The sequence below is a fragment of the Loxodonta africana genome, chromosome X (assembly GCF_030014295.1).
Source record: "Loxodonta africana isolate mLoxAfr1 chromosome X, mLoxAfr1.hap2, whole genome shotgun sequence".
Lineage (NCBI taxonomy): Eukaryota > Metazoa > Chordata > Mammalia > Proboscidea > Elephantidae > Loxodonta > Loxodonta africana.
Genome location: NC_087369.1, coordinates 127,073,012 through 127,085,360, shown reverse-complemented (window position 1 = coordinate 127,085,360; position 12,349 = coordinate 127,073,012). Strand labels below are relative to the sequence as shown.

The 12,349-nt window shown below is 36.2% G+C and overlaps 1 protein-coding gene across 2 annotated transcripts in view; it reads right to left on the bottom strand.

Moving 5' to 3' along the window:
* RADX (RPA1 related single stranded DNA binding protein, X-linked) overlaps window positions 1-12,349 on the bottom strand; it is a 60,164-nt gene that overhangs the window by 27,237 nt on the left and 20,578 nt on the right. Inside the window, exons 4-10 of one of the 2 annotated variants that reach the window (XM_003414870.4) lie at window positions 11,658-11,766; window positions 11,379-11,470; window positions 11,149-11,271; window positions 8,591-8,695; window positions 7,156-7,320; window positions 5,029-5,189; window positions 4,029-4,198 (exon numbers count right to left, since the gene is read on the bottom strand). In XM_003414870.4, the coding sequence (XP_003414918.1) occupies window positions 4,029-4,198; window positions 5,029-5,189; window positions 7,156-7,320; window positions 8,591-8,695; window positions 11,149-11,271; window positions 11,379-11,470; window positions 11,658-11,766 (925 nt within the window). The remainder of the gene's footprint in view (window positions 1-4,028; window positions 4,199-5,028; window positions 5,190-7,155; window positions 7,321-8,590; window positions 8,696-11,148; window positions 11,272-11,378; window positions 11,471-11,657; window positions 11,767-12,349) is intronic. The other variant, XM_023553922.2, reaches the window with a different exon arrangement.

The window sequence follows — 12,349 nt, the reverse complement described above, 5'->3', positions numbered from 1 at the left end:
GGCAGAAGGCTTCCTGACAGAGTGCAGTGTTTCTGGGCACTTATTGGTGGAACTAGTCTTGCTGACCCACGGAGCGAGAGAGCTGAGTGCCTTCTGGCTCATATGCAAATTCAGGCTGAAATTCAAGAAAATTAGAACAAGTCCACAAAAGCCAAAGGATGAACTTGAGTATATCCCACCTGAATTTAGAGACAATCTCAAGAATAGATTTGATGTCTTGAACAGTAATGACCAAAGATCAGGTGAGCTGTAGAATGACTTCAAGGACATCATACACGAAGAGAGCAAGAGGTCATTTAAAAGACAGAAAAGAAAGAAAAGACCAAAATCAATGTCAGAAGAGACTCTGAAACTTGCTCTTGAATGTTGACTAGCTAAAGCAAAAGGAATAATGATGAAGTAAAAGAGCTGAATAGAAGGTTCCAAAGGGTGGCTTGAGAAGACAAAGTAAAGTGTTATAATGAAATGGGCAAAGACTTAGAGGTAGTAAGCCAAAAGGGAAGAATATGCTCAGCATTTCTCAAGCTGAAAGAACTAAAGAAAAAATCCAAGCCTTGAGTTGCAATACTGAAGGATTCTATGGGGAAAATATTAAATGATGCAGGGAGCATCTAAAGAAGATGGAAGGAATACACGGAGTCATTGCACCAAAAAGAACTGTTTGACATTCAACCATTTAAGTAGGTAGCATATGATCAAGAACCAATGGTACTGAAGGAAGAAGTCTAAGCTGCACTGAAGGCACTGACAAAAAACAAGGCTCCTGGAATAGACCAAATACCAACTGGGATGTTTCAACAAATGGATGCAGCACTGGAGGTGCGTACTTGTCTATGTCAAGAAATTTGGAAGACAGCTACCTGGCCAACTGACTGGAAGAGATCCATATTTATGCCTATTCCCAAGAACGGTGATCCAACCAAATGTGGAAATTATAGAACAATATCAATAGTATCACACGCAAGCAAAATTCTGCTGAAGATCATTCAAAAACGGCTGCAGCAGTATATCGACAGGGAACTGCCAGAAATTCAAGCCGGATTCAGAAGAGGATGTGGAACCATGGATATTATTGCCGATGTCAGATTGATCCTGGCTGAAAACAAAGAATACTGGAAAGATGTTTATCTGTGTTTTATTGACCATGCAAAGGCATTCGACTGTGTGGATCATAACAAATTATGGATAGCATTGAGAAGAATGGGAATTCCAGAACACTTAATTGTGCTCGTGAGGAACCTGTACGTAGATCAAGAGGCACTTGTTCAAACAGGGGATACTGCATGGTTTAAAGCCAGGAAAGGTGTGCATCAGGGCTGTATCCTTTCACCATACCTATTTAATTTATATACTGAGCAAATAATCTGAGAAGCTGGACTATATGAAGAAGAACAGGGCATCAGGATGGAAGGAAGACTCATTGACAATCTGTGTTATGCAGATGACACAACCCTGCTTGCTGAAAGTAAAGAGGACTTGAAGCACTTACTGATGAAGACCAAAGACCTCACCTTTCAGTATGGATTATACCTCAACATAAAGAAAACAAAAATCCTCACAACTGGACCAATAAGCAACATCATGATAAACAGAGAAAAGATTGAAGTTGTAAAGGGTTTCATTTTACCTGGATCCACAATCAACACTCTTAGAAACAGCAGTCAAGAAATCAAATGAAGTTTTGCATTGGGCAAATCTGCTGCAAAAGACCTCTTTGAAGTGTTGAAAAGCAAAGATGTCACCTTGAAGACTAAGGTGTGCCTGACTCAAGCCATGGTGTTTTCAATCGCCTCATATGCATGTGAAAGCTGGATGTTGAATAAGGAAGACGGAAGAAGAATTGACACGTGTGAATTGTGGTGTTGGAGAAGAATATTGGATATACCATGGACTGCGAAAAGAATGAACAAATCTGTCTTGGAAGAAGTATGACCGCAATGCTCTTTAGAAAGCAAGGATGGCAAGACTATGACTCACATACTTTGGACATGTTATCAGGAAGGATCAGCCCCTGGAGAAGGACATCATGCTTAGTAAAGTAGAGAGTCAGTGAAAAAGAGGAAGACCCTCAACGAGATGGACTGACACAGTGGCTACAACAATGGGCTTAAGCCTAACAACGATTGTGAGGATGATACAGGACCAGGCAGTGTTTCATTCTATGTGTCAGAATCAACTTGATGGCACCTAACAACAACAACAAGTAAGATTTATTCTAGGAATGAGCAATTTAACATTTGAGAAATCAATCTACTTAATTATATGAAAAGAAAAAAGGAGAACTCAATAGATAAATATGTTCAGAATACACATTTAGCAAAATTCAACTCACATTCATGAGAAAAACTGAGCAAATTATGATTGGAAGGAAACTTCCTTAATGTGACAAAAATTATGCACCAAAATATTACAGAAAGTGAGATCCAGAGAATTTTCTGAGATCAGAGATGAGAAAGAGATGCACTCTGCCAATTTTATTCATTGAATACCAATTCTGTTAATTGTACTGAAGATCTTAACCAGTACAATAACACAAGAAAAAGAAATAAAAGGCAAAATGATTGGGCGGGAATAAGTACCATTATTTGCATATTACATGACTTGTACATAGAGAAGTTTTAAAATGTACATACTTTTAGAATTAGTAAGTGAATTTGTCAAGATTGTTGGATACAAGGTCAGTATAATACCAAAAACTGCTGCCCAATTGGGTACAGGTACTATAAAAGATTAGAGTTAAAAATGATTCTGCATTCTACCTGCTGCATAAGTGTCTGGGCTTTCCTGCCACTTTAAAGAAATCAGAACTGTTAATCATATACAATTCATTATGTATGTGGTTTATGTAGGAAAGACATATCCTCAATCAGTTGGTAAATAAATATAAACTGTTTTATTTTTTTATAATGTTTTAAGTTAAAATGCTTACATAAAATTTAATAAATGTTGAAGGTATGTGTGAGGTGTGCAATCACCTTGCAGAAAGCAATTTTAGCCTTTTATTCTTGCTTCACCTGAGGCCAGTGAGTTAGGGCTGACCAGACCAAGAGGGAACACCTGGAGGCTTAATGCTGACTAAGCCTCAGGAGGCATGATGTAATCTATCATGGCCACTTGGGGAGTCCAATAAGAGCCCTGAGCCCTAAGGCTCAGATGAGTTTCATGGTTGATACAGGGACGAATTACCCAATAAATAAGGTAGGCCCAGGCTTCTTTGAACTTACTTACTAATCTGTACTGCATAATTTCATTTGTTTTTTTATCACATCAAAGATGTGGTGAAGCCCATGTGAAATTGTGCACTACAGATTAGTGAACACAATTAAGCCCATGCGTATCTTGCTTACTGGTTAATCCACTCCTGTTGATGACCATGCATGGGAGAGGGTAGCACATCCCTCCCTGGGACATGGAAGCTCGATGCTGTGACCTCTCCCAGACCTCACCCCTATGTGTCTGTTTGTATCCCTTTTGGTTGTAATCTTGTAGCTGTAAGTATAGTGTACTTTTCATGAATTCTGTAAGTCGTTCCAGCAAATTAACAAGCGCACAGTGGTGGTGAGGGCTAGCAGGGACTGGTGTCTCTGCCTACTTGGCAGTCTGAAAGAAGGCATCCTTCTAACATGTGAACTCTGACCTAGCTCTGAGTGGCTAGGGCTGAAAGACAGTGTCCATCTAACTTGTGAGCTCTGTTCCAGCTCTGGGTGGCTGGAGTTGAGAGTGTGTCACGTGAGTGGCTGGTGACAAGGAGGAGAAGTGGGCAGGTGAGAAGTGGATCCATCTTCACGCTTTGGAAATTGGATTCATGCTGATCCTTATGAGGCAATGAAGGTGGGATTTACCCACCATGCCCCTTGCTTAGTGCGGTATGTATAGTTTTATAACTCTCCATTTTAAACATATTCTCAATTAGTCATGCTGAGCATTGCAGATAAGCGGGCTTCTACTATAACAGATCATTTTATAGGTTAGAGACAGAACCCAAAGGGAAAAAACATGGTATACTATACTTAATGCAAATGACTTACACTTTAGCATCTGGGCCTTGCAGAACTCTTTTTTTCTTGCTAGGACTCAAACTTGAAGATGTCGTTTGAGAACTCACAGGATCACCGTCATGATGATGCCGTTTACCATCTCTTTCTTGACTTTGACTTTCTCCTCTTGCTGCTTGGGATGTTGTGGGGAGGTTAGCATTCTAAAATCAACGATTCAGAGAAAACATTTAAAACTAATTCTCAAAAATTATTTCTCCTTCCAAAGACAATTTTAGTTTACCCATTTTTCATAATCTTGAGAGTTGTAATAGGAATTTGCATTTGTAACAGTGCTTTTACGAACATGATTTATCCGAATCCATCTGGCTATTAAGTACTTTAAAAAGGAAGATAAACAAAAAACCCTTCTTACTTATACCTAGTATAATAGAAAAGTTCAATTAGATGATTATTTCCATATGAACAGTAATAATCTTAAAAATAGTTTTAAAAAAGATAAACTCATGGAATAAATTAACTAATTTATCTTGATTGTGTCTAGATTCCAGAACTAGCCTCTTCTTATTAGATCATGTAACCTACAAGAGTCATTGCTACCTCTTATAGAACCTGAGGAAGGCTACCGTGCCAGAGATATAGAGGTAAAACTTCCAAGAGAAGAAGCCTTCCTGTAGTTCTGGCCTGGACAAAAAGTAGGAAAAGAATCATGTATACTACCTGGGAATTTAAACAGATAATCATAATATACTCAAGTTAGGCAGAAAGCAAAAATAAGACAGTAAGTGCAAAAACAAGATACTGAGTATTGAGGAACTTGGGCAATGTCAGAGGCTGTGTGATGTTCAGCCTAGCCTGCCCCAAAATAAATGACAGAAAAAGGAAACAAAAAACAAAACATGAACTTTTTTTCTTACTGTTAGGTTTACGTCATTGAGGCAATACATGTGTGTTCCAAATCAAATGTACAAGGTACCAACTGTAATTATCACAGTGCTTTCAGTGATGTACTGTTAATTCTCTGGCACCATACCCGAAGTGTTTCTGATGTTGAAGCACTTTCAGTTGCACGGCGATCGGGGATGTACTTTATAACAGTAATTATCCCCTGAATTGCTATGCGCTTTTGTTCCCTATACTGCAAGTCTTCAATCTCCTTCCGCACTTCACTTATAGCTGTCAACAGCGACTCAACTGCAAAAGAGTAATAATTCCAAGGACACCGTAAGGTTTAAAGAACTGAAATGATAAAAATAAGAATTAGATTTGCAATGCAATTTCACAACATAAAATTAAAAACTTGCTACATTAACTGAAATTTGTAAGTCTTTGTGTTTATATTTGGCATCCCCTTATGTAATTTTTGGAAAATAGGCAAAATGCTTTTATCAGTTAAACTGTAATACAGACTTCCAGCCTGGAGTTTTCATTTGCAACAGAAACTTTTTTTTTAATTTTTATTGTGCTTTAGAAACTTTATATATTGAACCTAATTTATATATCATATTCCAAACTATAAAGTGTTGCCCGTCTATTGCACAGAAACACAAATTTTAATTATTTCCTCCCATATACTATATCTCATTAGTATATGAAGTACAAGAGGATGCCAATATTTACATGATCATAAGTCAGCATTTCAAAGGTTCTTTTGAAACCACACAATTATCCCACAGCTTTTAAAAAAGAACATAGTTATGTTAAACTTTTCAATGATTATATCTTAATTCTACTAAAAAGTAAATTAATGTTAGGCCTCTCACGAGTACTTTAATTCCAACTCAGCATCTCACTTACCTTGGTGTCATTTTTTTTTAAAGCTAACACTATATTGTGTTATACACAATATATATAATTTCACAAGAATAGCAACATACAGTTGTCAGTATCTGGATATCAAATTTCTCAGTGTCTCTCTCTATAACTTCATAGCAGTTGAAATCTACCAAGGTTAGATCTGATCTCACTGGCATTAAATCAAGATTAGTATCTCCAATTAGTCATCTTCTGCATTCTCTCTTCATCAATCTAATTAAAAATCAAAATATTAACCTTTAGGGGTCATGACATGTATTTTTTGGTCTGCATAAAGACAGAATGATTACCGGTAAGTGTACTTTGTCTCACTCAAATAAAATCAATAGGGTGGGGAGGGAGGGGAAGCGGAAGGCACTAACTAGGTAGACAAGTGTCAACTCTGGTGACAGGAAGGACAACACAAAATATAGGGGAAGTCAGCACAACGGGACCAAAGCAAAAGCTAAGAAGTTTCTTAGACACATCCAAACACTTTAAGGGATCAAGTAACTGGGTCTGGGGCGTGGGGACTATAGTCTCGGGGAACATCTAGGTCAATCGGCATAACAAAGTTTATAAAAAAAATGTTCTACATCCCACTTTGGTAGGTAGTGTCTGGGGTCTCCAAAGCCTGCGAGCAGCCATTTAAGATACACCTATTGGTTCCATCCCAGCTGGAGCAAAGGAGAATGGACAGAACCAAAGACACAAAGAAAATATTAGCCCAAAGGACTAAAGGACCACATGAGCCAGAGACTTCACCAGCCTGAGATCAGAAGCACCAGATGGTGACCAGCCACCACCACTGACTGCTCTGACAGGGAATACAACAGCAAGTCCCGGACAAAGCAGGAGAAAAATGTAGAACAGAACGCAAATTCACATAGAAAGACCAGACTGGAGGAACCCCCGAAACTATGGCCCCCAGACGCTCTGCTAACCCAGAACTGAAATCATTCCCAAAGCCCACTTTTCAGTCAAAGATTAGATAGACCTATAAAACAAAAAATAACACACGTGAGGAATGTGCTTCTTAGTTCAATCAAATATACGAGACCAAATGGGCAGCTCCTGTCCAAAAACAGGATGAGAAGGCAAGAATGGACAGTAACCAGTTGAATGGACACAGGCAGCCCAAGGTGAACAGGAGGGAGCGTGCTGTCACATTGTGGGGATTGCAATTAATGTCACAAAACAGTATGTGTATAAATTTTTGAATAAGAAATTAACTTGAGCTGTAAACTTTCACCTAAAGCACAATAAAAAGAATAAAATAAATAAATAAAGTTGACTAACTGAAATGGTACATACTATCCTTAAAGCTTATAAACATATCACAAAGGACTGGCATTTATATTAATACCTTTAACAGAACTACTGTACTTCGAAAATGTCTCCGGCACTGGTGGATAGGGGTAATAGCCACCAAAAACAGTATTCTTCATTTCCCCAGCATCAGTCTTTGTTTTAATCCACTGAGTAATATTTTTTACCTTGACATCGTAGGCATACGGCTGGCCTTTTTGACCTCCTTGTGAAAATGGATAAAGCATGAAAAGTGAAAAAGAAAAAAAAAATCCCTATAATAAACTGCACAAACTTTTTAATACAAAAAACAGTTTAAAAATATCAAAACAGTCAAGTTCACTTCCTTACTATGTAGCTGATAATTATACTTAATATGCGTACAAAAATTACCCAAACATAGTAAGGAAATCAGATATATTAGAGTTCAAGTGGACTAATCTGTAGCTGGCTACAGGATGCTGAAAAGCCACAAGAAACAAAACAAAACTAATAATCTGGATTTTTCTAACAATCCAAATGTTTAGCATATTCTAAAAAACTGATTTTTTTATAAATCATGTATTAGCCCAGATGCGTGGCATCACGTACAAACTGCCATAGTTCAGCATTTAAATTTATAGTCTTAAAGCACACTTAAAATGCCATATTTATATCTGGTATTATTAGTACTTATATAAAACAAGGACACGGCAAAGATGTGTGTTATACCTTTCCTAGGTGTCTTCTTTTTGGCAAATTTCCTGATTACTAACATGGTAGCTTTCTGGTAAACACCCCATTCCACACTATTCCCTCATGGTCTCATTTGGTAAATTTTATCTTTATTATTTGGATCCTGTCATCAGAGGGCCTCGAGAAAAGTAATGTACTTATAGGCAAATAGCAAAACTCTTCTTGCTATATAAATAAAATATGAGATTCTGGGGCTGAAATCTGATGCATTTTATTTAATTTAGTATTTTAAAATATAGTTAACTGAATTGTGGTACAGGGCCTAACAGTCTTAAATCTATCAAGCAATTTATACCTACATTCTACATCAATGAAGGGTTAAAGTTACCCAAAGGATATAAACACAGCTCTCCAGTGAGTCACAAAATCATTGCTTCAATCATAAATAAGTCAGGAGCAATATATTCCATTGGCTAAACAGTCTTTGTTAAGACATTCTTATAGCCATAAAAAATCCAAAACCAAACCCGTTGCTGTTGAGTCAATTCCAACTCATAGCAACCCTATAGGACAGAGTAGAACTGCCCCATAGACTTTCCAAGGAGCGCCTGGTGGATTCAAACTACCAACCTTTTGGTTAGCAGCTGCAGCACTTAACCACTACGCCACCAGGGTTTCCTATAGTGATAAATGGGGATCAAGATAAAGTTATCCTGTGCTTGAACGCTGTAATGTAAAAGTTAATTTAATATGCGCTAAAGGGTTCTAGTGAAAAGAAAATATCTTTCCAATAAAGTGCATACCAAGAAATTACTCACCAGTAATAAACACTTGACTCTCATTTGTAGTAGTGAGGTAAAGCAGTTTAGGTACTTGGTCATTATTTCTCACAACTTTCAACTGAGTACACAGGACATATGTCACTGTAGAAAATGAAAACACTTATGAAATTACTTTTATATTTCAAAGAGGACATGCCAAGATCAGGACCTAACACAATACTTCTCAAACTTAAAAGAGCATAATGAAATGAACATTTCCCAAATATCACATCACCTGGGGCTATTGTCAAAATGCAAAATTATGACTCAGTAAGGTCTAGGGTGGGGCATGAGATTCTGCATTTCTAATAAACTCATAGGTGATCCTGGTGCTAATAACAAACTCATAGGTTCCTCTGACCACACTTTGAGCAACGAGGATCTATCATTTATTAGTCTATGTTCTATGAGAGACCTTTCCTTTAGAAAGTACCAACTGCATCTAAGTGAAGTCATTTGCTTGCTGCACAGTTGAAGAGTGCAAGAGCCATTCTAATAGGGCACTCAACTGTCAACAGTCATTTCTACAAAGATAAAATCGTAGTTTCTCCACGATGCTTTCACTGATTAACCCAATCTAACACTGATCCCTAAATTACTGACTCCTGAAGGAGCCCTGGTGGCCCAGTACTTAAGTGTTCGGCTGCTAACCAAAAGGTCAGCAGTTCGAATTCATCAGCTGCTCCTTGGAAACCCTATGGGGCAGTTCTGCTCTGCCATATAGGGTCATTATGAGTCTGAATCAACTTGATGGAACAGGTTTGGTTTGGTTTTGGTTTTCCAGTAGAAAGGTCGATACAGTATTAAATTGTATTTGCTTATGTGGTGGGTTTATACAAATGGTTTATGTTTCTCATGTGTGTATCTTAATTAGACTTTAAGCCTCATTGGCAGGGCTTATGCCACCTCTTTATTTTCTTTTCTCCTTGCTAACTAACTTGATAGTCTGAAAAAAAAATCCCTGAAAATGAGATAATGTCTTTAGACTTCACATAGTTTCAAAAGCTATTGATTGTTTTTAACTGCCTACATGTTGTTAGGTTCATTAATCCAACATTATTTTTTATTTTAACTGATTACACACACAAAAAAGTTATGGTATTACAAACTAGGAAAAGAAGAAATATTTACAATATAAATACTTGCAGTAACACAGTAACAGTTAAGTTCTCATTTAAGAATAAAAATTTCTTTACAGCAAGATAACTAGAAATTCATGTCCTAAACTTCATATTTACCAGTTCTTTATTCTGTAACAATGAAAAAAAGGAAATATTTTCAAATGACTAAGAATAATTCTATTGATTTATATCACTTTTCCTTTATTTAAAAAACTGTACAAACATGTGCCTATTAATGGTTAAAGGGGTTGACATACGAATATTAAAGAACTCTTTAATTCTAAGTTCATGGCCATTAAAATCAGTCAAATCTAACACTTTCTAGCTGTTTGACATCCAGAAAATTACTTAAACCCTCTGGACCTTAGTTGCCTCATCTGCAAATGTGTAAAAACATCAACTCTTTAAAAGGTAACTGGGAATACAAGATGAGATAACATCTATAAGCAACTGGTATATTATAAATACACAGTATTAGTTCTCTTTGGTTTTTAACATTCCTTTAAGCAAAATTAGAAAAAAAAAAAAAGATGTCCTACTACCAAAGGATTTTGGTATTATACCTTCACTAATGGTCAGAAGTTGAAAATAAATTGTGACTGTTGTCAACTACTGTACTATAATAAATCTCACCAGAGTCTGTACATACCTTTCTTAGAAAGTTAAATTTCATATTATCACAAGAAATAAAACATATATAGGGCAAAAGTGGAAACCCTGGTGGCGTACTGGTTAAGTGCTATGGCTGCTAACCAAAGGGTCGGCAGTTTGAATCCGCCAGGCGCTCCTTGGAAACTCTATGGGGCAGTTCTGCTCTGTCCTATAGGGTTGCTATGAGTCAGAATCGACTCAACGGCACTGGGTTTGGTTTTTTTTTTTTTTAGGGCAAAAGTTAATGCCAAAGTAAGCAAAACATTGGTATAACATCATCAATCTAATATTAATTTAGTATTCAAACAGAATCATACTTACCATTGTCATTATTTAATTATACAGTATGTCTGTCTATCCTCTACCAATTAATTCCACATTAGTAAAATCTTCAATGTCCTTAATGGGTTCTACTTAGTCAACTTCCAAATGGATACAAAGGAAACTGACTGGCCATGTTTTAGTTTTACTGACTCTTAAGACTTTTATGTATGAAATGCTAACAATGATAACTGACAAAAGCACCTGTTTTCTGAAAAAACTGGTTTCAACTCCAAAATAATTCTGAATAGACAACCAGTATAATCTTCTCCAAAGTAGGTGGTTAATATACATAATACCACATATGATATTAATATAGAAAAAGATTTAGACATGCTGTCAGAATGCTTAAATTTGCTAACTCAGTATCACACTACTTCCATAGGTCAGTTTACCACTTTTTCTTAAAGCTAATACCCCCCACTTCCAAAATTAAATTATAAAAATATAAGAACTGAGTACTTGGGTAAAGATTTTCAAAGATTTCTGGCTGAGATGTAGAAAACAATTCCACAATAAATGGTTGTTCTGAAGTCCCATCAGCAATATGAATCCAGCGATATGTCCAAAAATCTTCACTGTTTTCTATATGGATAAAACATTAAAATAAATGAAGGTAACTGATTATACACATATGAACACAAAACTATTCACTGAAATACAGTTTATGACTTTCGAGTTAAAAACCTTACCTTTCTTTTTTAACCGCTGGACCCTTCCTACAAAAACTAAAATCCCAATAACATCACAGAGATGATTTTCTGGCAAATTATCCAGTTCTGATCTAAAAAAGCAAAATTGTTAAATAAATACTGTATCTTTAAACAGTGAAAAAGCATTCTACAATTACAATTATGACAATGCATAATTGCTACAGCATATATTTGGGTAGATTTTGAGCAGATTATAATGCATTATGTTTGTGACTAATCCTGATAATTAAACATTTAAGACACAAGAAACTATTTTACCTTGTGACAAATCGGTGATTTAATTGTGGCAATCTCCATTCTGATTGCACCTGCGTTTCCGGAATGATTTTTATATTAGCTGGAGGATCTTGGAGGTTCAGGCAGATTTCTGAAAAACAAGTACATTAACATGATATTTAACAGATGCAAAAGGATATATATGTATAAATTACAAGCAAAATAGTATACTCAACACTTGCGAACCCACTATTAAACCCAAGAACTAGTCTTTCTTCTATGTTCAACTATCACTTTCACTTATCTCCCACCAAAGGTTAACCATACCTTGAATTTTGTGGTTTATTATTTCCTTAATTTAAAAAAAAAAAGGTTTTTATCACTTATGTATTTTTGCCCAAACAAAATATTATTTTGTTTGGTTTACTTTTAAACTTTATGTGAGTGAAATCATATCATATAAGTCTTCTAGGACTACTTTTTTACTCAACTTTATTGTCCTAAGATTTATTCCCTGTAGCTTAATGTAGCAGGTTTTTTTTTTTTCATTTTTACTGCTGACTAATATTCCACGGTGCTAATATACCACAATATATTTATCTATCATCATATTGGTGTCATCTGGATTATTTCCAGGCTTTTTGATGTTACACACAGGGTTGCTATGAACATTATTGTACATGTCTCCCTGTGCTCACAGCAAAGAATTTTTCTAAGTTATATTCCTAGGAATG